The sequence below is a fragment of the Macaca mulatta genome, chromosome 10, assembly GCF_049350105.2.
Source record: "Macaca mulatta isolate MMU2019108-1 chromosome 10, T2T-MMU8v2.0, whole genome shotgun sequence".
NCBI lineage: Eukaryota > Metazoa > Chordata > Mammalia > Primates > Cercopithecidae > Macaca > Macaca mulatta.
In genome coordinates this window covers 80,200,358-80,227,853 of record NC_133415.1, presented here as the reverse complement: position 1 = coordinate 80,227,853, position 27,496 = coordinate 80,200,358, and the positions used below count along the sequence as shown (strand labels likewise).

Genomic DNA, 27,496 nt, shown 5'->3' with positions numbered 1-27,496 from the left:
AGTCAGAGGTCTAATGTGCTTCACAACTGTAGTTCCAGCACTTTGGGAATCCAAAGTGGGAGGACTGCTGGAGCCCAGGAGTTTGGGATCAGCCCGTGCAACATAGCAAGACCCTGTCTCTACAAAAATTAAATAAAAAAAGAGCCAGTGGTGGCTGGGCACAGTGGCTCACGCCCGTAATCCCAGTACTTTGGAAGGCTGAGGTGGGCGGATCATGAGGTCGGGAGATTGAGACCATCCTGGCTAACACGGTGAAACCCAGTCTCTACTAAAAATACAAAAAATTAGCCGGGCGTGGTGGCGGGCACCTGTAGTCTCAGCTACTCGGGAGGCTGAGGCAGGAGAATGGCGAGAACCCGGGAGGCGGAGCATACCATGAGCCAAGATTGAGCCACACTGCACTCCAGCCTGGGCTACAGAGCTAGGCTCTGCCTCAAAAAAAAAAAAAAAAAAAAGAGCCAGTGGTACATGCTTGTGGTCCTAGCTACTTGGGAGGCTGAGGCGAGAGGATCAGTAGCTCAGAAGGAACTCCAGAACTGAGTTCTGAACAAGTGAAGCTTGAGAGGCAGTGACACGATCACTGCTCACTGCAACCTCCACCTCGACCTCCTGGGCTCAATTGATCCTCCTGCCTTAGCCTTCCAGGTAGCTGAGACTAGAGGAGCGTACCGCCATGCCTGGCTAATTTTTTGTACTTTTTGTAGAGATAGGGTTTTGCCATGTTGAACCTGGGAGGCAGAAGTTGCAGTGAGCCGAGATCACGCCACTGCATTCCAGCCTGGTGACAGAACAAGACTCCATCTCAAAAAAAAAAAAAAAAAAAAAAAAAGAAAGGGAGAGCTGGGTGTGGTGGCTTACGCTTGTAATCCCAGCACTTTGTGAGGCCAAGACAGGTGGATCACAAGGTCAGGAGATCGAGACCATCCTGGCCAACATGGTGAAATCCCTTCTCTACTAAAAATACAAAAATTAGCTGGGCTTGGTGGAGCATGCCTGTAATCCCAGCTACTCGGGAGGTTGAGGCAGGAGAATTGCTTGAACCAGGGAGTTGGAGGCTGCAGTGAGCTGAGATCGCACCAGTGTACTCCAGCCTGGCGATAGAGTGAGACTCTGTCTCAAAAAATAAAAAAATAAAAAAAGAATCAAGTCATACACTTAAGCTTGATATATTTCACCAAATGTAAATTATGCTTCAAGAAACAAAACCCTTCCATGCATGAAATACCTAGGGTGACATCTGTTTCCTGCACTGAATACCTGATTTTGGGAGAGGAGCCCTAGGACGAGAGACAGGAAGAGGGACTGAGAGCAAGCAGGGCACCAGCAATGTGGCAAGAAGCTGGGAGCATGGAAGGACATGACTAGGGAGAAATCTCCAGTGTTGGGAGAGGCCTGTGAATTTTAGGAACTCTGATATCTAACTCTCAAGGCATGTCCTTGCCAAGCAGCAATACAATTAAGCGTGCCTAATCTTATGGCTCCCGCACTTTTAATTGTTCTTCTTGAAATAATTCGATATGAAGCTGCTAGAGCCCAGAGGGGAGTAGGCAGGATTGATTCTTGAATTAATCAACATTTATGCCCTCTTGGCTCAACTAGGCAGAATTGGTTTTATTACAGTTGAGGTGTGATTATGCACACTGTATTGTGTCAGTGGCAGGCGATCAGCCACACAGTGTCCTGAGGTCTGATGAGAGGGCTATGTCATCCACAGTCCCAGAGGAGGAGCTGGCTGTAGCAGGGACTGACCCAGGAGCCGAAGTGAGCCAAGCCCCCTCCTCCTGAGACCCCTGAGAGGTAAGGCAGTCTCATGCCAGACCCTATTTTGTCCCACATCATGGCTGGAACCATCTTACATGGCTGGTCAAGGCAAGGATAATCCCATGAGGTCAGAGGTCTTGGAGACTGTGTATTGTAGGAAAAAAAATATACTAGAAAAGACACTGGAACGTCAGCAGCAGTCACCCCTGGATGGTGGCATTATGTGTTTTTTTTTGTTTGTTTTTTGTTTTTTTTTTTGAGATGGAGTCTCACTCTGTCCCCCAGGCTGGAGTGCAGTGGCATGATCTTGGCTCACTGTAACCTCCGTCTCCTGGGTTCAGGCAATTTTCCTGCCTCAGCCTCCTGAGTAGCTGAGATTACAGATGTGTGCCACCATGACTGGCTAATTTTTGTAGATGGTGGCATTATGAATATGATTTTGGTTTTCTTCATCAAATATTTCTGTTTTCCCCATATTAGCTGGAAAAAGTATATTTTTTTGGTAAATTGACAGAATGAAAAAATTAAAATAGTGTAAAGAACAGCTGTTTAAGTTTATTTTTTTATTTATTTTTTATTTTTTTATTTTTTGAGACGGAGTCTCGCTCTGCCGCCCAGGCTGGAGTGCAGTGGCCGGATCTCAGCTCACTGCAAGCTCCGCCTCCCAGGTTCACGCCATTCTCCTGCCTCAGCCTCCCGAGTAGTTGGGACTACAGGCGCCCGCCACCGCGCCCGGCTAGTTTTTTGTATTTTTTAGTAGAGACGGGGTTTCACCGTGTTAGCCAGGATGGTCTCGATCTCCTGGCCTCGTGATCCGCCCGTCTCGGCCTCCCAAAGTGCTGAGATTACAGGCTTGAGCCACCGCGCCCGGCCAGCTGTTTAAGTTTAGTGGAGTGTGCCTGTGGTCTTAGCTACTTGGGAGACTTAGACGGAAGGATTGCTTGAGCCCAGGAGTTCAAGACCAACCTGAGCAATGTAGTAAGACCCTGTCTCTTTTATTTTAAAAATAAATAAATAAAGAATAACTTTAAAATATTATTCAAAATGAAGTCATAAAGGAGGGGATTATGTTTTTCAGTCTTAGCTCCCTTAAGGACTCAGACCAGAGAAGGTGGCCGTTTTTGGGGCCCTCTGGCACTATCTTTGGGCCTGACCTCTGCTCTCTAGGGGGAAACATGAGCTGGTGGTTGCTGAGTCATCATGTGTGGGTCACAGCCTCCCTTGGAGGCCTGGAGACGGGCCCATCTGTGCTGAGCTTTACTGGGCAGGGAGGCAGCTCCAAGGCCCTCACTGGGGGGCAGCCTAGGGCATAGATCGCTCTCTGGACTTGCTCTTCTCCTAATAAATGGACAGTGATCAATGAATTACACCCATGAAATAGGGTGGAATGCAATAAAAGATAATGTAAATAGCCAGATAGGGTCAAAAGATGATTTATTTTACTTTATATTTTTTAAGTAATTTCAGATTTACAACATAGTTGCAAAAATAATGCAAACATTTACATCTTACATAACCCCCCAATGATCCTAAAACTGACAGATTATTATTTTTTGAGACGGAGTCTCTCTCTGTCGCCCAGGCTGGAGTGCAGTGGCCAGATCTCAGCTCACTGCAAGCTCCGCCTCCCGGGTTTACGCCATTCTTCTGCCTCAGCCTCCCGAGTAGCTGGGACTACAGACACCTGCCACCACGCCTGGGTAGTTTTTTGTATTTTTTAGTAGAGACGGGGTTTCATCGTGTTAGCCAGGATGGTCTCGATCTCCTGACCTCGTGATCCGCCTGTCTTGGCCTCCCAAAGTGCTGGGATTACAGGCTTGAGCCACCGCGCCCAGCCTTTTTTTTTTTTTTTAAACGGTGTTTTACTCTAGTTGCCCAAGTTGGAGTGCAATGGCGTGATCTCGGCTCACTGCCACCTCTGCCTCCCGGTTCAAGCAATTCTCCTGCCTCAGACTCCTGAGTAGCTGGGATTGCAGGCACCCAATCCCAGCAGCCACCATGCCTGGCTGATTTTTGTATTTTTAGTAGAGACAGGGTTTCACCATGTTGGCCAGGCTGGTTTCGAACTCCTGACCTCAGGTGATCCACCCATCTCGGCGTCCCAAAGTGCTGGGATTACAGGCATGAGCCACCACACCCCGCCAGAGAATTGTTAACTGATCCGAAAGCCTTATTTGGATTTCACCTGATGTCCTTTTTCTGTTTCAGGATCCAGCCCAGATTCCCATACTGCATTCAGTTGTCATGTCACTACCAAAGTCGTTTTCTCTGGAGCAGTCCCTCAGTCTCCTTGTCTTTCCTGACCTTGAAATTTTTGAAGAGTTATTCTGCAGAGCAGTGTTATCCAATAGAACTTTCAGCAATGATAGAAATACTCTGTTTGGGCCTGGTGCTATAGCTCACGCTTGTAATCCCAGAACTTTGGGAGGCCGAGGCGGGCAGATCACCTGAGGTCGGAAGTTCAAGACCAACCTGGCCAACATGGAGAAACCCCATCTCTACTAAAAACACAAAATTAGCTGGGCATGGTGGCGCATGCCTATAATCCCAGCTACTCGGGAGGCTGAGGCAGGAGAATTGCTTGAACCTGGGAGGTGGAGGTTGCCGTGAGCCGAGATCACGCCGTTGTACTCCAGCCTCAGCAACAACAGCGAAACTCTGTCCCAAAACAAAACAAACAAAAAAATAGAAATGCTCTGTGCCACCCAGTATGAAGCCATTAGCTACATGAAAGTAGCATTTGAAATGTGGCTCGTGGGGCCAGGGCCAGTGGCTCATGCCCGTAATCCCAGCACTTTTGGAGGCCGAGGCAGCCTGATCATGAGGTCAGGAGTTCGAGACCAGCCTGGCTGATATGGTGAAACCCCGTCTCTACTAAAAATACAAAAATTGGCCGGGCGTGGTAACAGGCGCCTGTCAAGTCCCAGCTACTCGGGAGGCTGAGGTTGGAGAATCACCTGAACCCGGGAGGCAGAGGTTGCAGTGAGCTGAGATTGGGCCACTGCACTCTAGCCTGGGTGAAAAAGTGAGATTCTGTCTCAAAAGAAAAAAAAAAAGAAATGTGGCTCCTGGGTCTCAGGAACTGGCTTCTAAGTATTATTTAATTTTAATTAAAATAGCTACATGTGGCTAGTAGCTGCTGTATTGGACAGGACAGCTGTTAAATGTCCCTCGTTTTGGGTTTGCTTACTGTTTCCCTATGATTAGTTTTAGATCATGAGCTTTTGATCAGAATACTAGAAGCATGTTGTGTTCTTCTTTGTCTAAATTTTTATAAAAACTGTTGACAGGTGGCAGGGAACCACCTAGTCAGGCAGTGGGATTGTTTTAATGCTCTTTGAGGTCCAGCAAAGACAGGAGTGATAGCTGCATTTGGAAGCCCGCACCCACACTTTCAATGTTCTTCCCAAAAGAATTAGATATTGGCCGGGCGTGGTGGCTCAAGCCTGTAGTAATCCCACCACTTTGGGAGGCCGAGACGGGCGGATCACGAGGTCAGCAGATCAAGACCATCCTAGCTAACACGGTGAAACCCTGTCTCTACTAAAAATACAAAAAAAGTAGCCGGGCGTGGTGGTGGGCGCCTGTAGTCCCAGCTATTGAGGGGGGGGTGCTGAGGCAGGAGAACCCGGCAGGCGGAGCTTGCAGTGAGCTGAGATCGCGCCACTGCACTCCCGCCTGGGAGACAGAAAGAGACCCCGTCTCGAGGGTGGGGAGGGGGGAAGTATTAGATATGAAGCTGCTAGAGCCCGGTGGGGAGCAGGCAGGCTTGATTCTTGAACTAATCCACATTTATGCCCTCTTGGCTAAACTAGGCAGAGCTGGTTTTATTACAGTTCAGGTGTGATTAAGCATACTTTGTAAATGCTGAAGGTTGTGAAATATTCACAGGGATATAAAGTACAGTAATAAAATCTCACTTGAGGCCGGGCGTGGTGGCGACAGAGGGAGACTCTGTCTCAAAAAAAAAAAAAAAAAAAAAATAGAAGGCCCTGTGCCTGGAAGGCAGTAAGTGCTCAATAAGTGTTGGCCTCTGCCCCAGAAGAGGAAGGGCGAGACAGATGGCAGGAACTGCGGGAGGTACCTGTCCCAGGCCCTTGGGCGTAAGAGGCCTCTCCCACGCAGGACCCAACCCATACCCAGCCTGCCAGCCAGCCAACCTCGGCGTCCCTGCCTTGCAACTGCCTGCCCGGCAGTCCCCCGCCCGCTCCCACTCCCACAGGCCCAGCATGCGCGTCTCTAGGCTATGCATCCTTGCCCCTGTGACTTCAGCGTCACCCAACGTTTATTGGGCACTAACTGTATGCCTGGCCATGGGGATGCAGGAGAGAAAGACACGAAGACCCTCACCCATCAAAACTACCGGCGGAAGGAGGGGCTGTTTCACTTGGGAAGCGTGGGGATGGAATTCTCAGCCCCCTGAGGACTTCGAGGCCGGCCGCCTGCCTGGTTTCTGGCCGGACACTGGACTTCCCCTGGAAGTTGCTCGAGACTACGCGCCCTCAGCAGAAAATCAGGTCGGTTCTCGGTGCCCAGCCTAGCGCTTCTCGACCAGCAAACCAAGGCCCAGTGCCCGCCCCCGCCGCGCCGCGGCCTGCGCCGCCAGCCAACCACGCGCGGCCGAGTAGCCCTGCCCCTCCACGTGACCAATAGCCGCGCGCCCTGCCCGCCCCGCCCCCTCGCCGAGGGAGGGGTCTTGGGCCCCGGGCGGCGGTCGCCAGGTCTCAGGGTCGGGGCTACTCGAGGTAAGATCGCTGCCCGGGCGATGGGTCCTCTCGGCTCAGCACGCACGGACGCCTTTAGGGAAGGTGGCTGCAGCGGCAGTACCGAGTCCGCCGGGACGCCCTGGGTCTGGGGCCGCGGGGGCCCAGGAGGGGACAGGGCGCGCGGGGCTCCGGAAGAGTCGGCCCTGTGGCGCACGGGGTTCGGGAACATTGAGGGCTCCAGGCGCCGCATCCAGCATCCAGGGAAAAGGGGGTGGGTGGCGCTGGGCGTCTGCTCCGGCTAGGGGAAAAGTAGGGCTAGAAGGGGACGGGCAGCGGCCGCTGACCTCTTCCTGCCGCCCGCGGGCCCAGGGTGACGCTAAGTTGGGGCGGAGCCTCGACTAGTTGCGCCTTGAGGTCGAGTGCTGCTGCCCTCCCCTGGGTCTGGACAGTTCTTGGCGGCGACACCAGCTCAGAACAGCCTCCCCGCCCTCAGCGGACCTGGGTCTCGCCCAGGAATCCGATCCGAGGCTGTGAGGCCTGTGCCTTTGGTGGGGGTGGGTATTTATTTCCGGGATGCACTCAGAGCCTCTGGACAATCAGGTCGGAAACTTTGCTGCATCGGGAACACTCTGTCACCTCCTTCCTTCTCAGATGGGAAGGAGGTGCCAGGAAAACAATGAAACAAACCAAAAACACGAAAAAGGCATTCTCTGTATGGAAGCCGTGAAGCCTCAAAAATATCTAGGAGGACAGCCAGCGACCTGGGGCCTGTGGCAGCCATGTGAGGGCAGGGTTAATGTTTGTACTAAATGTTGCTTCCTCCCAAGTGCACCCTCAGCCTCCCCTCCACCAAGTGACCTTGGGTCCTCTTTGGGCTTGAAGGCAGGTGACTGTGTGGGTCTCTCTTGCTGCAGGGGTCTCTGTGCCCTGCAAGGTTTATGACTGGCTACAGTGAGGCAGCAGTTTCTGGGTTCAAATCCTGTGCTAGCCTTTGGCCAGCTGTGCACCTTGGCATCACTTTCCCTGTCACGGGATTGGGGAAGGTTTAACTGAAAGAACCTTAGGATGTGCCTGTCTGCAGTGCGCCCTCCATAAATGTGAACAAATGTGGGCTTCCTTTCCTTTTGGTTGGGCCACATCGTCCCTTCTCCTCCATCTGTGGCTTAGGCTGGAATGCAGAAGAGTGCTTCATCTGACTGCCTCCTGGTACCTGGCTGATGCCATGAGAAAGGAAGGAGAAAGGAGTCTTTTTTTTTTTTTTTTTTGAAATGGAGTCTCACTCTCTTGCCCAGGCTGGAGCGCAGCGGCCCAATCTGGGCTCACTGCAACCTCCGCCTCCTGGGTTTAGAGATTCTCATGCCTTAGCTTCCCAAGTAGCAGGGATTACAGGTGTCTGATACCATGCCTGGCTAATTTTTGCATTTTTAGTAGAGACTGGGTTTCACCATGTTGGCCAGGCTGGTCTCAAACTCCTGACCTCAAGTGATCTGCCCGCCTTGGCCTCCCAAAATGCTGGAATTGCAGGCATGAGCCACCATGCCTGGCCGAGAAAGGAGTCTGTTAACTCCCACAGAGTTGTTCTTTGCTTATTTCTTGAAGGCTCAGAGGACCCCCACCTCACCTTCCTGACTCTCCCGACCTGTCATTAGTACTTGCCCCAGGAGGAATGCAGCAGCGCCTGGTGGTTGGCAAAGCAAGTCGTGCATGTGAGGTTCTGAGGCCAGTGACAAGACTGTTTCCCCTGTGAGGAGGGTCTGGTGGCCCAGCAGCTTTTAGATGCTGTCTGCTTGCAGCACTGCCTCCTGAGAGAGGTTTCATGCCTGCCTGATGCCCATTTGGTCCTCTCCTGTCTCCTTCCCTCCCTGACAACCCACTTGGAATCCAATAGCATCTCAAGCTTCACTTGTTCAGACCTGAGTTCTGGAGTTCCTTCTGAGCCACTGCTCCTCCCCTGGCTTCTTTGGCTTGGTAAAAGGGCACCTTCCATCCATCCAGTGCCCAAGGAGTCATCCTTCTTTTCTCTCCCTTATCTCCTACACCCTCAAAACACCAGGAATCTGGCTGCCTCCTTCCATCTCTGTGGTTCCCATCCTGACCATAATCATCCTGTCTCCTGGGCTGTGGCCTCCTGACTGGTCTCCCAGTTTTCATCCTGGCCCCTCCAAAGTCCTCACAACCACCAGAGAAGTCTTTAACGCAAATCAGATCCTCTTCTTTCCCTGCCAGAACCTTCCAGTGGTTCCCTGTTTCACACCAACTAAAACCCAGAGTCCTTTCTTATAGCACTCTACATGAGTGGCCCCTGCCACCTCCTTGACCTTGACAATCTCTGCCCCTTTCCCTAGCTTGCTTGCTTGCTTTTTTTTTTTGATGGAGTTTTGCTCTTGTCACCCAGGCTGGAGTGCAATGGGCACGATTTCGGCTCACTGCAACCTCTGCCTCCTGGGTTCAAGCAGTTCTCCTGCCTCAGCCTCCTGAGTAGCTGGGATTACAGGCACCCACCACTATGCTAATTTTTGTATTTTTATTTTATTTTTTTTTATTTTTATTTTTATTTATTTATTTATTTATTTTTTGAGACGGAGTCTCGCTCTGTCCCGGGGCTGGAGTGCAGTGGCGTGATCTCAGCTCACTGCAAGTTCCACCTCCTGGGTTCACACCATTCTCCTGCCTCAGCCTCCCGAGTAGCTGGGACTACAGGCGCCCACCACCGCACCTGGCTAATTTTTTGAAGTTTTTAGTAGAGATGGGGTTTCACCGTGTTAGCCAGGATGGTCTCGATCTCCTGACCTCGTGATCTGCCCGCCTCGGCCTCCCAAAGTGCTGGGATTACAGGCGTGAGCCACTGCGCCCAGCCAATTTTTGTATTTTTAGTAAAGAAAGGGTTTCACCATGTTGGCAAGGCTGGTCTCGAACTCCTGAGCTCAGGTGATCCACCCACCTAGGCCTCGCAAAGTGCTGAGATTACAGGCGTGAGCCACTGCACCCAGCCATCCCTAGCTTTCTTAACCTAGACCACACTGACCTGCTTTCTGTTCTTCAAACATGCCAAGCTCATTCCCATTTTAGGATTTTTGCATTTACCATACCCTTTGCCTAAAGCACCAATCTTCTCAGAGCCTGAGAACGGCTCAACTGTGTTCTGAATGCTAGTTCAAAAAGGCTTCTTTGACCCCCTAGTTCAAGTAGCATGCCTGTCTCCAGGGGCTCTGTCTCATCACCTGCTTTATTTTCTTTAGAACCTTTATTGCTATCTGGAATTCTTATTTGGGTGTTGATTTACTGATCTGTTATTTGTCCCAACCTATTAGAATATAAATTGGATGTGGCATAGACCTTGTCTCTTTTATTCCCTGCAACACTCCCTGATGGGGGAGGCAAAAAAGTAACAAGCAAATACATCTATAATTGCAAATTGTGGTAACTCCTACATAAACAACTGGCAGCAATTGCTTATATTTGAGGCACTTAAAAATTTTTAAGCTGCTAGGCGCGGTGGCTCACGCCTGTAATCTCAGCACTTTGGGAGGCCGAGGTGAGCGGATCACCTGAGGTGGGGAGTTTGAGACCAGCCTGAACAACATGGTGAAACCCTGTCTCTACTAAAAATACAAAATTAGCTGGGTATGATGGCGCATGCCTGTAATCCTAGCTACTCGGGAGGCTGAGGCAGGAGAACCACTTGAACCCGGGAGGCGGAGGTTGCAGTGAGCTGAGATCGCACCATTGCACTCCAGCCTGGGAAACAAGAGTGAAACTCCATCTCAAAAAAAAAAAAAAAAAAAAAGAAAAAAAAATTAAGCTTCCACAGTGGCTCAGCAATGTGGGAGGCCAAGGCAAGAGGATCACTTGAGGTCAGGAGTTTGAGACCAGCCTGGCCAACGTTGGTGAAACCCTGTCTCTATTAAAAAATACAAAAATTGGCCAGGCGCGTTGGCTTGCGCCTGTAATCCTAGCACCTTGGGAGACCAAGGCGGGCAGATCACCTGAGGTCAGGAATTCAGGACTGGCCTGGCCAACATTAAAACATACAAAACCCCATCTCTACTAAAAATATAAAAATTATCCAGGCATGGTGGCGTGTACCCATAATCCCAGCTACTCGGGAGGCTGAGGTAGGAGAATTGCTTGAACCCGAGAAGCAGAGGTTGCAGTGAGCTGAGATTATGCCACTGCACTCCAGCCTGGGCAACAGAGCGAGACTCTGTCTCAAAAACAACAACAACAAACAAACAAACAAACAAATTAGCCAGGCATGATCGTGGGTGCGTGTAATCCCAGCTACTCTGGAGGCTGAGGCAGGAGAATTGCTTGAAAATGGGCGATGGAGGCTGCAGTGAGCTGAGATCACACCACTGCACTCCAGCCTGGGTGACAGGGAGACTCTATCTCAAAAAAAAAAAAAAAAAAAAAAAAAGAAAGCTTATAAGGCTGAATTACTGTATTGTCAAAACAAGGTATCTGAGCCATTTTAAGGGTGAGGAAGTCTGGAAACTGTTAACTTGCCCAGGACACACAGTGAGTTCAAGGCATGGAACTTAGTCTCCTATCTTAAGAATGTATGTGGGCCGGGCATGGTGGCTCATGCCTGTAATCCCAGCACTTTGGGAGGCCAAAGCAGGCAGATCATCTGAGGTCAGGAGTTTAAGATTAGCGTGACCAACATGGAGAAACCCTGTCTCTACTAAAAACACAAAATTAACCAGGTGTGGTGGTGCATGCCTGTAATTCCAGCTACTCAGGAGGCCGAGGCAGGAGAATCGCTTGAACCCGGAAGGTGGAGGTTGCTGTGAGCCGAGATTGAGCCATTGTACACCAGCCTTGGCAACAAGAGTGGAACTCTGTCTCAAAAAAGAAAAAACAGAATGTATGTGTAGCAGGCTTTAATGGTGGGCCTGCAGCCACGTCATGGAAAGAAGCTGACCTGAAGATCTCAGTTCTTTCCTCTTCTACTAACTAGCAAGCGTACCTCAATTTCTTCTTCAAAGTAGGATGATCCTAGTATTATCATCTTGGGGTTCGCTTTTTATTTTTTCAGTGTGTCCCAAAGCAGCAGCACGTTTAGGTATAGCCCTCTTGCTATCAGCTTGAGGGCCTTAGAGTCAGGACATTTATAGGCACAGAAACTAGGGTCACATACAGATCCTCCACCACATGTGCTAGGGGTACATGCAGACCTCCCCAGTGCTGACCACCCTGCAGGGAAGAAATGAGCCCTAGGTATTCTGGATCTGATTCTTTTTGGTCATCAATTATTTTTATTTTTATTTTTTTAGAGACAGGGTCTCGCTGTGTTGCCCAGGCTGGCCTTGAACACCTGGACTCAAGCGATCCTCCTGCCCTAGCTTCTTGAGTAGCTGGTGGTCATCAATTCATTTTTAGCAAATTCTGCAGGAATTTTTTTTTGAGATGGAGTCTCACTCTGTGACCCAGGCTGGAGTGTAGTGGCATGATCTTGGCTCACTGCAACCTCCACCTCTTGGGTTCAAGCAATTCTCTGCCTCAGCCTCCTCAATAGCTGGGATTGCAGGCACCCGCCACCATGCCCGGCTAATTTTTTTGTATTTTTAGTAGAGACGGCGTTTCACCATCTTGGCCAGGTTGGAATTAAACTCCTGACCTCGTAATCCACCCGCTTCGGCCTCCCAAAGTCTTGGGGTTACAGGCGTGAGCCACCGCGCCCGGCTTCTGCAGGAATTTTGGAGAGACCCAGGCAGTAATAAAATAGGATGTTTAAAGAAATTAAAGATGGCGGCTGGGCGCAGTGGCTTACGCCTGTAATCCCAGCATTTTGGGAGGTCGAGGTGGGCGGATCATGAGGTCAGGAGATCGAGACCATCCTGGCTAAAACGGTGAAACCCCGTCTCCAATAAAAATACAAAAAAATTAGCTGGGCGTGGCCGGGCGCGGTGGCTCACGCCTGTAATCCCAGCACTTTGGGAGGCCGAGGTGGGTGGATCACGAGGTCAGGAGATCGAGACCATCCTGGCTACACAGGTGAAACCCCGTCTCTACTAAAAATATAAAAAAATTAGCCGGGCGTAGTGGCGGGTGCCTGTAGTCCCAGCTACTGGGGAGGCTGAGACGGGAGAATGGAGTGAACCCGGGAGGCGGAGCTTGCAGTAAGCCGACACCGCGCCTCTGCACTCCAGCCTGGGTGACAGAGCAAGACTCCGTCTCAAAAAAAAAAAAAAAAAAAAAAATTAGCTGGGCATGTTGGCAAGCGCGTGTAGTCCCAGCTCCTGGGGAGGCTGAGGCAGGAGAATGGCGTGAACCCGGGAGGCTGAGCTTGCAGTGAGCCGAGATTGCACCACTGCACTCCAGCCTGGGCAACAGTGCAAGACTCCGTCTCAAAAAAATAAATTAAAGATGGCTGGGCACATTGGCTGGCACTTGTAATCTGACCTACTTGACAGGCTGAGGCAGGAGGATCGCTTGAGGCCTGGGCAACATCATGAGACCCTGTCTCTAGAAATAATATAAAAATTAGCTGGGCATAGTGGCGCAAGTTTGTAGTTCCAGCTACCTGGGACGCTGAGGCAGGAGGATTGCTTGAGCCCAGAAATTTGAGGCTGCAGTGAAGTATGATTGCACCACTGCACCCAACCTGGGTGACAGAGTGAGACCCCATCTCTTTTTTGGTTGGTTGGTTTGTTTTTGAGATGGAGTTTCGCTCTTGTTGCCCAGGCTGGAGTGCAATGGCATGGTCTCGGCTCACCTCAACCTCTGCCTCCCAGGTTCAAGCAATTCTCCTGCCTCAACCTCCCGAGTAGCTGGGACTACAGGCATGCACCACCATGCCCAGCTAATTTGTTGTTGTTGTTGTATTTTTAGTAGAGACGGGGTTTCTCCATGTTGGTCAGGCTGGTCTCCAACTCCCAACCTCAGGTAATCCCCCAACTTGGCCTCCCAAAGTGCTGGGATTATAGGCATGAACCATTGTGCCCAGCCTGAGACCCCGTCTCTTAAAAAAGAAAAAGAAAAAGAAAAAAAAGCCAGGTGTGGTGGCTCACGCCTGTAATCTCCAAACTTGGGAGGCTGAGGCGGGTGGATCACTTGAGGTCAGGAGTCCGTGACCAGCCTGCCAACATGGTGAAACCCCATCTCTACTAAAAATACAAATATTAGCTGGGCATGGTGGTGGGCACCTGTAATCCCAGCTACTGGGGAAGGAGGCTGAGGTAAGAGTCAATTGAACCCAGGAGGCAGAGGTTGCAGTGAGCCAACATCGCGCCACTGCACTCCAGCCTGGGTGACAGAGTGAGACTCAGTCTCAAAAAAAAAAAAAAAAAAAAAAGAAGAAAAAGAAGAAGAAATTCAAGATGAAAGAAAACAAAAATTCCAAAAAGTTGAGAAAGAATTGCCTTTTGTCCAGCCCCACTCCCAACCCTGTTGTCATGTGTGATTCTGTTTTCTTCCAGTCTCGTTTCCTCTCAGTCCATCCACCCTTCACGGGGCCAGAGCCCTCTCTCTAGAATCTGAGCAGCAATGCCGTTTGCTGAAGACAAGACCTATAAGTATATCTGCCGCAATTTCAGCAATTTTTGCAATGTGGATGTTGTAGAGATTCTGCCTTACCTGCCCTGCCTCACAGCAAGAGACCAGGTGAGCAAGGGAAGTGACAACCGGATACTGGCCTGGGGGCAGGACTGTGGAATTCAAAGCTCAGCCCTATCCTAGTTCCTCACCCAAGCCAGGGCTGGCTCCTTCCTTCTGCCTCTTGCTGTGTCTTGCTCCTTGTCCTTGCTGCTTTTCATTTTTTTTTGAGACAGAGCCTCACTCTGTCGCCAGGCTGGAGTGCAGTGGCATGATCTTGGCTCACTGCAACCTCCGCCTCCCAGGTTCAAGTGATTCTCCTGCCTCAGCTTCCCGAGTAGCTGGGATTACAGGTGTGTGCCACCACGCCCAGCTAATTTTTGTGTTTTTAATAGAGACGGGGTTTCCCCATGTTGGCCAGGATGGTCTCGATCTCTTGACCTCGTGATCCACCTGCCTCAGCCTCCGAAAGTGCTGGGATTACAGGCGTGAGCGCCGTTGCTGCTTTTCTAACTTTTGGATGAAGTGTGGCTCGGGGTGGCATTGCTGACTTCGCCGAACTTCCCGTTGTGTTGTTTTTGTACACTGCTCAAAAACATGGCACTGGCTCTCTGAGATTTCCTGGCTCTGGTCCACTTGCCCACTTTTTTTGGAACCTCCTATTTCCTTCATCTCTCTTGCCCTTCCTTGTCCTGCTCAGTTTTGACTCCATTCTCCTTGTCATGGGGCCCTGTCCAGGCACAGCGCTGGGACTCAGGTTTGAGAGCAGGCAGGAGCCAGGTCGCTCTAGCCCCAACAGAACTTGCTGCAGGCCCCTGGCACTCACTAGCTGGTGAAACGGGCACAACCCCTCCCCGTTGTAGCTGCTATTCTCAGATTGGACCCCTGTGCTCCAGAGGGTACCTGTTGGCTCTTTTGGGGCCTCCTGTCCTCAGATTTCTCAGGAGCCCCATTGCTGTCTCTGGTGTCCTCCCACACAGATCGTGTTAGTATGCAGGTCTGTTTGGGGTTTGCCCCTCCCTCTTGTATTTTGGGGTTTATAGGGATATCTTGTTTTGTAGTAAATATTTTCTGTGGGTTTTATTTTCTTTAAAAAAATTTTTTTTGAGACAGAGTCTCACTCAGTTGCCCAGGTTGGAGTGCAGTGGTGTGATCTCAGTTCACTGCAACCTCCGCCTCCCGGGTTCAAGTGATTCTCGCGCCTCAGCCTCCTGAGTAGCTGGGGTTACAGGCGCATGGCACCACACCTGGCTAGTTTTGTATTTTTTTTTTTTTTTTTTGAGACGGAGTCTCACTCTGTTCCAGGCTAGAGTGCAGTGGCGCAGTCTCGGCTCACTGCGAGCTCTGCCTCCCGGGTTCACAACATTCTCCTGCCTCAGCCTCCCGAGTAGCTGGGACTACAGGCGCCTGCCACCATGCCCGACTAATTTTTTGTACTTTTAGTAGAGACTGGGTTTCACCGTGTTAGCCAGGATGGTCTCGATCTCCTGACCTCATGATCCGCCCGCCTGGCCTCCCAAAGTGCTGGGATTACAGGCATAAGCCACCACGCCCAGCTAGTTTTGTATTTTTAGTAGAGACAGTTTCACCATGTTGGCCAGGCTGGTCTTTATTTTTATTTTTGAGACCGAGTCTTGCTCTTGTCACTCAGGCTGGAGTGCAGTGGTACAATATTTTGTTTTGTTTTGTTTTGTTTCTGTTTTTGTTTTTGTTTTTTTTTTGAGACGGAGTCTCGCTCTGTGGCCCAGGCTGGAGTGCAGTGGCCGGATCTCAGCTCACTGTAAGCTCCGCCTCCCGGGTTTACGCCATTCTCCTGCCTCAGCCTCCCGAGTAGCTGGGACTACAGGCGCCCGCCACCTCGCCCGGCTAGTTTTTTTTTGTATTTTTTAGTAGAGACGGGGTTTCACCGTGTTAGCCAGGATGGTCTCGATCTCCTGACCTCGTGATCCGCCCGTCTCGGCCTCCCAAAGTGCTGGGATTACAGGCTTGAGCCACCGTGCCCGGCCTTTTTTTTTTTTTTTGAGATAGAGTCTCGCTCTGTCTTCTGGGCTGGAGTGCAGTGGTGCCATCTCGGGTTACCGCAACCTCTGCCTTCTGGGTTCAAGCGATTCTCCTGCTTTAGCCTCCTGAGTAGCTGGGATTACAGGCACGTGCCACCATGCCCAGCTAATTTTTGTATTTTTAGTAGAGACGGGGTTTCACCATGTTGGTCAGGCTGGTCTCGAACTCCTGACCTCGTGATCCTTGGCCTTCCAAAGTGCTGGGATTACAGGTGTGAGCTACCGCGCCTGGCTATTTTCCTTTTTCTAAAAATCTAGCTCCTGCAGGATTCTGTGGGTTTTTGTTTCTGCTATCTGGTTGCTTGTTTTTAATGTGGGAATTCAGATAGACATAAAAACTCTAGGGCTGGGCACAGTGGCTCACGCCTGTAATCCCAGCACTTTGGGAGGCCAAGGTGGGCGGATCACCTGAGGTCAGGAGTTTGAGACCAGCCTGTCTAACATGGGGAAACCACGTCCCTACTAAAAATACAAAAAAATTAGCCGGGTGTGGTGGTGGGCACCTATAATCCCAGCTACTTGGGAGACCGAGGCAGGAGAATAGCTTGAACCCAGGAGGCAGAGGTTGCAGTAAGGTGAGATCGTGCCACTGCACTCCAGCCTGGGCGACGGAGCGGGACTCAGTCTCGAAAAAAGAAAAAAAACTGCAGCCACTGTCATCTGCCCAGAATCTCCCCAGCACTCTCAGCTTCCTTGTTTCTTATTGTCGGCCCCCTCCCTTTCCTTCTTTTGCCCCTTTCATCATACTTTTGCTATTTACCTTTTCCTTCTCTCCTAATCCAAACCTTTCTTTTTGCCCTGGGGGCCATATAAATCCAAGGCTTTTGTATCAGATTAACTGGGTTTGGATTCCTGCCCCACTGTTGTAGGATCTTTGCTATAGTACTTTGCTTCTGCTAAGCCTCAGTTTCCTTATTAGTATAGTGGGGATAATAATGGCATTAAATAAGATGATACATGCAAAGCCCTTAATGGAGAGTCCAGGACATACTTAATTGTCAGTTTCCAGCAGCTGCCTTTATTGATGTGGCTGCTAATTGCTCTTCCTCACTCCATACCTGGCCCTGTCCTGGGCTCTGATTCAGTTTCATGTGGCCACCTTGCTCTTCTGGCTTTCTTGGCGCCCCACCCCCCTGCTGTGGCTTCATTCTGGGTGGGTAAGTGGCTGGGGCCGCCTGGCTTGAGCCGGACAGTGGCATTGTGTCTTCCAGGATCGACTGCGGGCCACCTGCACACTCTCAGGGAACCGGGACACCCTCTGGCATCTCTTCAGTACCCTTCAGCGGCGGCCCGGCTGGGTTGAGTCCTTCATTGCGGCGCTGAGGGACTGTGAGCTAGCTGATCTCGCGGACGAAGTGGCCTGTGTCTACCAGAGCTACCAGCCTCGTAAGTGTCCTGCCCTGGCCCTCCTCCTGGACCCCTGGCCTGCTCCCTGGCCTCTGCTCTCCCTTCCCCTCTCCCTGTACCTCCTGCCTTTCTCTGTCATCCTCTTTTTCATCACTGTGAAGCGATGGATAAACCTGGGTGTAGATCCAGGCTGAGCCACTTACCAGCTGTGTCCTTTTGGCCAAGTCCCTTAATTTCCCTGAGCCTCAGGCCTCTCCTCTGTAAAATGAAGTTCATGGCAGCATCTGCCGCGGGGGGCTGCAGTGGGTGATACCGCAGGACGATGCGTGTTGAGTACTGAGCTGGGCTAGGCACTTCCTGTATGCCCAGCACATGGGGTCTCCTCTAACTTTCATGGCTGTAGCGTTCGCCTCCCACCCTTCCTCATTTCTTCTCCCCCACCTACTCATTCATCCTCCCTCTCTCCACCTTCTCTTCCCGTCCCCTGGTTTACCTTGAGAGCCTTCAACGCCCTCTACCAACTACCCAGTTATTCCTTAAGTCCCTCTCAGTGTCCCTGCCACTCTGAGTGCTTGGAGGGGATCTGGTGAGATTGAGTTTGATCCTGAGTGAGATCAAGACATGGGAAGAGGCTGGGCGCGGGGTGTCACGCCTGTAATCCAGAACTTTGGGAGGCTGAAGCAGGCAGGTCATGAGGTCAGGAGATGGAGACCATCCTGGCTAAAACGATGAAACCCTGTCTCTACTAAAAATACAAAAAATTAGCCGGGCGTGTTGTCCCAGCTACTCGGGAGGCTGAGGCAGGAGAATTGCTTGAACCAGGGAGGCAGAGGTTGCAGTAAGCCAAGATCGCACCACTGCACTCCAGCCTGGGCGACAGCGAGACTCCATCTCAAAAAAAAAAAAAAAAAAGAAAAGACTTGGGAAGAAAAATCAAGCCAGCCCTATTTATATTTCAAACTAGAGGTAACCCCCGAGACCCTGGTCACATTTATAGCTGTGGGACATCCATGTTTATCTTTTCTTTCTCTTTCTCCTTTTTTTTTTCCCCCCTTTTAGAGACAGAGTCTTGCTCTGTCACCCAGGCTGGAGTGCAGTGGTATAATCATAGCTCACCGCAGCCTTGACCTCCTGGGCTCAAGTGATCCTTCTACCTCAGCCTCCAGAGTAGCTGGGACTACAGGCATGGGCAACTATACCTGGCTAATTTTTAAATTTTTTTTAGAGATGAGGTCTCACTATGTTGCCCAGGCTGGTCTCGAACTCCTGGGCTGAAGCGATCGGCCTCCCAGAGTGCTGGGATCATAGGTGTGAGCCACCGCGTCTGGCTCTCATGCTTACTTTTCTTTCCTTTTTCTCTTCCTCGCTTTTCCTCCCTCCCTCCCTCCCTTCCTCCCCTCCTCTCTTCCTGTTTTTCCTTCCTTCTTTTTAAATGTGACTCTTCATGTGTGGAGATTAATAGTTCTTCCCCTCGCTGGGTGCAGTGGCTCACACCTGTAATCCCAGCACTTTGGGAGGCCAAGGCAGGCAGATCACAAGGTCAGGAGTTCGAGACCAGCCTGGCCAATATGGTGAAACCCCATCTCTACTAAAAATACAAAAAAATTAGCTGGGCGTGGTGGTGCAAGCCTGTAATCCCAGCTACTTGGGAGGCTGAGGCAGGAGAATTGCTTAAACTGGGGAGGTGGAGGTTGCAGTGAACTGAGATTGTGTCATTGTACTCCAGCCTGGACAACAGTGAGACTCCGCCTCAAAAAAAAAAAAAAAAAGAGAAAAAAATAGTGACCCCCTGAATACAATACAATGGCTGTGGTAGGGCCTGATGAGGGGTGGTGGCAAAGGGGAGGGGCTGAGGCAGCAGCATCAGGGCAGGGGTCAGTGAGCAATGACAGTCATGGGGAGGAGAAAGCCACTGGGTCCCAGGATGCCTGGGGACAGAGAAGAGTGACTGCTGACATGGTGTGGGTGGCTAGAGGCCTACGAGGCCTCCTCCACACTCCCCCTCCTTCCTTGCTACCTTGTCCTCCAACTGCTGTCTCCCTCCCACTCTTGCCCCCTTGCCAAGTGATGCTTGTCACTCTTGAGGAGTGGACCCACATCAGAACAGCTTTTGGACCTATGGCTGGGGCGGGGGGTATACCCAAGAGCACCCAAGCCTCTTTCATCATGAGGAGAACCCTCAATTCCTTCTTTTTTCTTTTTTTTTTGAGACAGAGTCTTGCTCAGTTGCCCAGGCTGGAGTGCAGTGGCGTGACTTTGGCTCACTGCAACCTCTGCCTCCTGGGTTCAAGTGGTTCTCCTTCCTCAGCCTCGCTGTAGTCCCTGATTCCTTTCTTTTTTTTTTTTTTTTCTTTTGAGATAGAGTCTCGCTCTTGTTGCCCAGGCTGGAGTGCAATGGTGCAATCTCGGCTCATGGCAACCTTCACCTCCTGGGTTCAAGCAATTTTCCTGCCTCAGCCTCCCGAGTAGCTGGGATTACAGGCATGCGCCTCCACGCCTGGCTAATTTTGTTATTTTTAGTAGAGATGGGGTTTCTCCATGTTGGTCAGGCTGGTCTCGAACTCCCGACCTCAGGTGATCCGCCAACCTTGACCTCCCAAAGTGCTGGGATTACAGGCATGAGCCACCGCATCTGGTTTTTTTTTTTTTTCTCCCAAGACGGAGTCTTGCTCTGTTGCCCAGGCTGGAGTGCAGTGGTGCGATCTCAGCTCACTGCAACCTCCGCCTCCCAGGTTCAAGCAATTCTCCTGCCTCAGCCTCCCGAGTAGCTGGGATTACAGATGCATGCCACCATGCCTTGCTAATTTTTGTATTTTTAGTAGAGATGGGGTTTCACTATATTGGCCAGGCTGGTCTTGAACTCCTGACCTCCTAATCCACCTGCCTTGGCCTCCCCAAATCCTGGGATTACAGGCATGAGCCACTATGCCCAGCCCCTGATTCCTTTTTTTTTTTTTTGAGTCGGAGTCTCACTCTGTCGCCCAGGCTGGAGTGTAGTGGTGCGATCTGGGCTCACTGCAAGCTCCGCCTCCCGGGTTCATGCCATTCTCCTGCCTCAGCCTGAGTAGCTGGGACTGCAGGTGCCCGCCACCACACCTGGCTAATAATTTTGTATTTTTAGTAGAGACTGGGTTTCACCATGTTAGCCAGGATGGTCTCGATCTCCTGACCTTGTGATCCGCCCGCCTTGGCCTCCCAAAGTGCTGGGATTACAGGCATGAGCCACCATGCCTAGCCCAGATTCCTTCTTGATATCACTACATCTTTGTCCTCCAGGGACCTCGGACCGTCCCCCAGACCCACTGGAGCCACCGTCACTTCCTGCTGAGGGGCCAGGGCCCCCCACACCTGCTGCGGCCCACAGTATCCCCTACAACGGCTACAGAGAGAAGGAGCCAAGTTACCCCATGCCTGTCCAGGAGACCCAGGCGCCAGACTCCCCAGGAGAGGTCTGTCCTCACAGGACACCTTGAGCCACCTGCTTTTGTGTTCCTATCTGCCTACTTCTGCCCACTGAGCCTTCCAGAAACCCTCTCCTGTCCCCTATAATTCACGCCTAATCTCTGCTCAGAATCCCAGGGCTTCCTTAGTGGCAATCTGCCCCAGACCAGCTTCCAGACTGCTGACCACGTCTTTACCCTGTGGCAGCCCTAATCCTCTGTCACCAACCAGCTGGGAGAGCACAGTTTTTATTTTATTTTATTTTATCTTTTTTTTTTTTTTTTTTTTTGAGACGGAGTCTCGCGCTGTGTCACCCAGGCTGGAGTGCAGTGGCGCGATCTCGGCTCACTGCAAGCTCCGTCTCCCAGGTTCACGCCATTCTCCTGCCTCAGCCTCCCGAGTAGCTGGGACTACAGGCGCCCGCCGCCACGCCCGGCTAGTTTTTTGTATTTTTAGTAGAGACGGGGTTTCACCATGTTAGCCAGGATGGTCTCGATCTCCTGACCTCGTGATCCACCCGCCTCGGCCTCCCAAAGTGCTGGGATTACAGGCTTGAGCCACCGCGCCCGGCCTATTTTATCTTTTTTGAGACAGCGTCTCATTCTGTCGCCCAGGCGGGAGTGCAGTGGAGCGATCTTGGCTCACTGCTACCTCTGCCTCCTGGGTTCAGGTCATTCTCCTGCCTCAGCCTCCGGAGTAGCTGGGATTACAGGCATCCACCACCATGCCCAGCTAATTTTTGTAGTTTTTGTAGAGATGGCGTTTTGCCATGTCAGCCAGACTGGTCTCGAACTCCTGACCTCAGGTGATCTGCCCACCTTTGCCTCCCAAAGTGCTGGGATTAGAGGCGTAAGCCACTGCGCCCGGCGATGCTGTGTTTTCTGTGAGGTAGATGCAAGGACACCTGTGGACAGAGGGTCTGGGAATTACCAGAACCCAGACAAGGGCTCCCTTGGCTCCTGTGCTCCATGGTGTGGGCTGAGACCTATAGGAGATGCCCCAAGAGCACAAGCTGCCCTTTGAAAGCTCTTGGGAGAGGCAACTGCCTTAATCATATTTTCCCTCTTGCAGAGTTCAGAGCAAGCCCCACAGACACTCAACCCCAGAGTCATCCCAAGGAGTCCAGATGGTGGCCCCCTGGAGCCCTCCTCTGACCTGGCAGCCCTCAGCCCTCTGACCTCCAGCGGGCATCAGGAGCAGGACACAGAACTGGGCAGTACCCACACAGCAGGTATGCATGGAATCTGGAATTATAGGGTCCTTCTGATCTCTCAAGTGAAGGTGAGAATTAAGAGTTGCCCCTCTGGCTTCCTTGAACAGGAGACAAGGTGGGAATAAAGGGAGTTCAACCCAGGAAGCAAACCAGTTCCTTAGCGGGTGTATCAGTTAGCATTTGCTGTGTAACAAATACGGTTTTCCAATTTTGTTTTTTTTCAGTAGCTTAAAATATAGCCATTTATTTAGCATATGATCCTGTGGGTCAGGCATTTGGGCTACCTACCTGGGCACTTCTTCTGGTCTTGACTGAATTTCCTCTCAAGTACTCACTGATATATACATAAGTTCTGCCTCTGGCTGTTGGCCTTGCACCTTGGTTCTCTTCTATGTGGTCTCTCATCCTCCAGCACACAAATCCATCATGGCAGCTGGGCAGAGTTCCCAGAGAGAGAGAGCTCAAAACTGGCACAGTGTCCCCCATGCCCCATTCTGTAGGCAAAAGCAAGTGATAAGGCCAGCCTAGATTCAAGGAGTAGGGAAATAGACTCCCTCCCTAGAGGGGAGGACTGACAGGCACAGTGCAAAGAGGCTAGGTGGAGGTAAGTGAGATAAGTCGGGCCATTTCTGCCCTCTGCCAAAGGGACTGTGGGGATCAGCCAGGGCCTGGAGGGCGGTGGGCAAGGGACAGTGCAGGGCTGCATCAGCTGTTGGCAGGGGAGCCTTTAGGCACTGCCTTACCGCAGAGATCTCCAGTTCCCAGTGAATCATGAAAACTTCTCAGTTCCCAGACTTCTTCATCATCCAGTGGCCTGGACCCAACTCCAGACCTCAGTGCTCCCCCTCAGAAATATATAGTTGTCCATCTGGACCTCTCAGGCTAGCATGTCTCTTTCCTACTTCCCAAACTGTTCCACATGATGCTGGTGCCCAGTCAGCCCTCAGTGCCCTGGGACAGCCACAAGACAATGAGCAGTTAAAGGCTGGGAGACGTCATCTTAGTACTTTTGTCATCCCCAAACTGCTCCAAGCACCTGTCTATGCTTTGTAGTGTCATCTGGCCATGGGATGCCTTTCAGGAGTTGCTGTAGACCATGCAGGCAGAGGGCACTTAGGTTTCAGTATGTTTGTAGACACAGGTCCCATGAGATTCTGTGGTATTAGATTGCCGTGGGGGAGGTGTACATCAGAATCACCCTGACTTTTGCCAGCTGTGGGGCTTGGCATGTGCATTCCGAGTTCCGTGGAGAGTCCTGCTGCAACTGCCTTTATAGACCATCACTACCTGCTATCCCCTGCTTCCCCGACCCAGGTCAGGCAGCCTCCCAGGGGTGGCTTTGTCCCTGTTGCCTCTCTTCCCAAGCCTCTGGGATGGCCAGCCCTCTTGGCTGGTATGAGCCATTCTGCATGCGCCGTCCTGCCACCCCTCACCCTGATCCACGACTGCTTCCACTCGTGGTGGTCGGAGAGGGACAGCAATGGGGGAAGTGTTCAGGATTCCATGAGGCTAAGGTCAAGGTAGAAAAAGTGGACACAGGAGAGGGGAGGTTTCCTAGGTGGGAGAGGAAAAAGCGGAGAGAATAATTAATAATGATCTTCAAGTTCCTAGGTACCATTTCACTGTGTGCCAGGACAGACCTGGGGCTACAGGTCAAGGACTGAGGGCAGCTGTTGGGCTTTCAGGCCAGGAAACAGTGACTAAAGGGACTGTGGCATCTCCTTCAAGGGCAGGAGATTTGGAGGCCTAGACACAGTAGGGACCATGAAACCTGGGGCAGAGGGACCCTTCTCCAGGCCTCAAGGTAACGGTCTTTGGGTCTGTGTTTCCACTTGTGTTTTGCCACCTGCAGGTGCAACCTCCAGCCTCATACCATCCCGTGGGCCTGTGTCTCCATCTGTCTCCTTCCAGCCCCTGGCCCGTTCCACCCCCAGGGCAAGCCGCTTGCCTGGACCTGCAGGGTCAGTTGTATCTACTGGCACCTCCTCCTCCTCCTCCTCCTCATCCCCTGGCTTGGCCTCTGCAGGGGCTGCAGAGGGTGAACAGGGTGCAGAGAGTGACCAGGCTGAGCCTATCATCTGCTCCAGTGGGGCAGAGGCACCTGCCAACTCTCTGCCCTCCAAAGTGCCTACCACCTTGATGCCTGTGAACACAGTGGCCCCGAAAGTGCCTGCCAACCCAGCATCTGCCAGCACAGTGCCCTCCAAGTTGCCAACTAGCTCAAAGCCCCCTGGTACAGTGCCTTCTGTGTTCACCAATCCAGCACCATCCAAATTGCCCATCAACTCAACCCGTGCTGGCATGGTGCCATCCAAAGTGCCTGCTAGCATGGTGCGCACCAAGGTGTCTGCCAGCACAGTCCCCACTGACAGGAGCAGCAGAACTGAGGTAAGTCCTTGCACCTCCTGGCAGGGATCCACGCCCCTTCCCCTGGGAGAGCTTGCCCACCTGGCCCCAGCCTTGGCCCCTTTCCAGTCTGCATTGTCTCCAGCCTGGGCTGCTCTATGGCCTCTCCTTGCAGGTATACAGAACCAGCCTCATGTAGGCCCCACACCATGTTCTCCAGGAGGAACAGTCATTAGAGCTCCTAAGTCTGGACATCTCAGGAGGGTCAGCCACAGGGGGCACCCACTGGTCAGGTGCATAAGTTCATTTAAGGCTCGTAGCTCCTAGTGAAGCCGAACAGTGCCATTTAGAATATAAGGAAGCAGTGAGGGGGACAGCACAGTGGCCCATCTGCCTCTTGCCTTGCTCTTCGCCACTAGGATGCCCGGTGTGCCCCTCCATGGCCAGGCTTTACAGAACGCAGTCCCACCTGAGCAGCCACTATGACCCAGCAGCCCCCCATTGTTGCCTGCTCCAAGCCTCACATCTGACTCTAGCTGTGGCTGTCTGCTGGGAGGAGCCAAGTCCATATGGCCCTATGGGCACATGGCCAGGCCTCTGACCCTGTGGCTGCTCTCTAGTTCTCAGGCCCAGGCAGGATGTCAGTGCAGGATGGGGCCCTGCCCTACCAAGGGCTTCCAGGTGGGCATGAGCTCACAGGCAGGCCAGGGAATAGGGAAAGCCTGCCCTGGAGGAGTCCACCATTGATGCAGGTCCTTGGTCCCCTCTTCCCCCACTGCTCCAAGAAAAGGTGGCCTAGGGGCATTATGGACTGGGAATTGAGGGATTGGAGTGCTATTTCATGCCCTGGCCTGGGAATGGCACCGCCCCACTAGGCTCGTCTCCCTGCCAACCCCAGTCCCTTCCAGTGCTCTCCTTTCTTTCCCAGGAGACCTCAGCAGCTCCAACACCTGCAGGCGCCGCTGGAGGCCGCTCAGCCTGGCTAGACAGCAGCTCTGAGAATGGGGGCTTTGAGTCGGAGCTGAGTAAGCCTGGCATACTGGTATCCCAGGCAGACAGCCAGTTCTCAGGCTGCTCTGAGGATCTTGCCATCAGTGCCAGCACCTCCCTGGGTATGGGGCCCTGCCGTGGCCCAGAAGAGAATGAGTACAAGTCCGAGGGCACCTTTGGGATCCACGTGGCTGAGAACCCCAGCATCCAGCTCATGGAGGGCAACCCTGGGCCACCTGCGGACCCGCAGGGTGGCCCCAGGCCACACATCGACCAGAAGTTCCAGGAGAGGGAGGGGCCATGCCACAGGCCCTCACCTGGGGCTCTGTGGCTCCAGGCGGCTGTGGCAGGGGTGCTGGTAGTCACACTCCTGGTGGCGATGTACCGGCGGCGCCTGCACTAGTGAAGCCCTGGGCCCTTCCCACCACTCATCTGCTCCATTCCTGCAGTACAACTTGCCCCTCTCCAAAGCCCCTTGTCCCTTTCTTGGGGATGGTGGAGGCTGGGTCAGAGGGAGCTAAGGGACTGCAGGCCTGCCTGCAGGACGTGCTTTGGCTGAACCAAGTCCTTAGAGCAGCATCTCTGTTCCCACTGTGCCCTGTGTGGGTCCCCGTCCTTGGCTTTCTGGGTCCTGGGCTGCCCCCAGTGCTCCAGACCTTCCCCACTGGCAATCCAGGTTATCATCCATGTCCTCCAGAGGAGCTTCCTCCTCCAGGCCTCAGCCCCGTTGGCCCAGGTGGATCAGGAGGGATCACTGGAGCACACGGTGCTCGGGAATGCTTCTCCTGTTGCATTGGTCCCCGAAGGCCTCAGGGCAGGTGTGTGGTGTGTGGGCGACTCCACAAGACCTGGCTCCCACCCTGGCAGCCCAGCCTGAGACCGTTGCACTGAGGCAGGCAGGAGCGGCAGGGTGGCTGCTCTCCAGGAGCCCAACTGCCTTGGGTTCCTGCCCCACTGGGTCCCCTCCCCTGCTGGGCAATCCTGGGAAGGTCTGGAGGTTCCTGTGGACCTCAGAGAAGCCAGGGGCAGGTGCCAGGCCTGAGGAAGACCTCTGGAGCTCCTCTCTAGCCTCCTCTTTCCCTCCCCTCTGGTCTTCATTCTCTTCAGCTCCCTACGTGGGCTGGGGAGGAGACACCTGGCGGGCAGAGCTCAGGCAGAGGTTTGGATTTCAGCTCCCTCACTTCCTGGGCTGTGTGGCTTTGGCGGATGTCAGACTTCTGGTTTTGCTTCTCCACATGGACAGTGAGTATCTGGCTCATTCTTCACTGGGTGGTTCTGAGATTGAACCTACAGGTGTTTGCCAAGTGCCTGGCCCAGAGCAAGTAGCCACTAACTGCTTCTCCCACCTCTCTCCTGCCCAACCTAGTAGAGCTGAGGGCATGAGAGGCAGAGTGCACAGTGGTCCAGGGTGCAGCTCTGCAGCACAGGCAGCCTAGGCCTGCATCCTGCCCTGCCTCTCACCAGCTCTGTGACCTTGGGCAAGGGATTTATCTGTCTGTGCCTTAGTTTTCTCACCTGTAAAAGGAGGATGAGAATATATATGTATTTCCCAGTGTTGTGAGGATTAAAGGAGTTTATCGATGTAGATTTTAGGATAAGTCCTGGCATTTACCAAGGGTTAGAATTGTCTTATTATCACTATTAAGTGTTGAGGGGCCAGGCGTGGTGGGCAACAGGGCCCCATCTCTACAAAAAAGTTTAAAAAATTAGCCAGGTGTGCTGGTGCATCTGTCGTCTTAGCTACTTGGGAGGCTGAGGTGGGAGGATCACTTGAGCCCAGAAGCTTGAAGCTGCAGTGAGCTAGGATCGTGCCACCGCACTCCAACCTGGGTGACAGAGTGAGACCCTGTCTCAAGAAAAAAAAAAAAAATGCAGAGAAACAGGAGCCTTGGCTACTCCTTTAGAGGCAGACTCAGACCCTCCTGCCTCACAGCTTTATCTTTGCATTTGCCCCTTACTTTATCTTGTGCCTTGAGAAATTGCTGGGGAGAGAGGTGTGTCCACTGGGCAGCCGTACAGGGTGGAGGCTCTAGGGTGTTTCCACTCCCAGCAGCCAGGTTCCCCCATCCCAAGTTCACCCACTGGTGGGGAGATTA

General features: G+C 52.3%; 1 protein-coding gene across 4 annotated transcripts; it reads left to right on the top strand.

Moving 5' to 3' along the window:
- Positions 1–5,786: 5,786 nt before the first annotated feature.
- On the top strand, positions 5,787–26,985 carry MAVS (mitochondrial antiviral signaling protein). 4 transcript variants are annotated; one of them, XM_077948945.1, is made up of 7 exons: positions 5,787–6,278; positions 13,889–14,072; positions 17,275–17,449; positions 20,687–20,859; positions 21,923–22,082; positions 23,917–24,452; positions 25,339–26,985. In XM_077948945.1, exons 2-7 carry the CDS (start codon positions 13,956–13,958, stop codon positions 25,801–25,803), a joined length of 1,626 nt encoding a protein of 541 aa, XP_077805071.1. In that variant the 5' UTR covers positions 5,787–6,278; positions 13,889–13,955; the 3' UTR covers positions 25,804–26,985.
- The last annotated feature ends 511 nt before the right edge of the window (positions 26,986–27,496 follow it).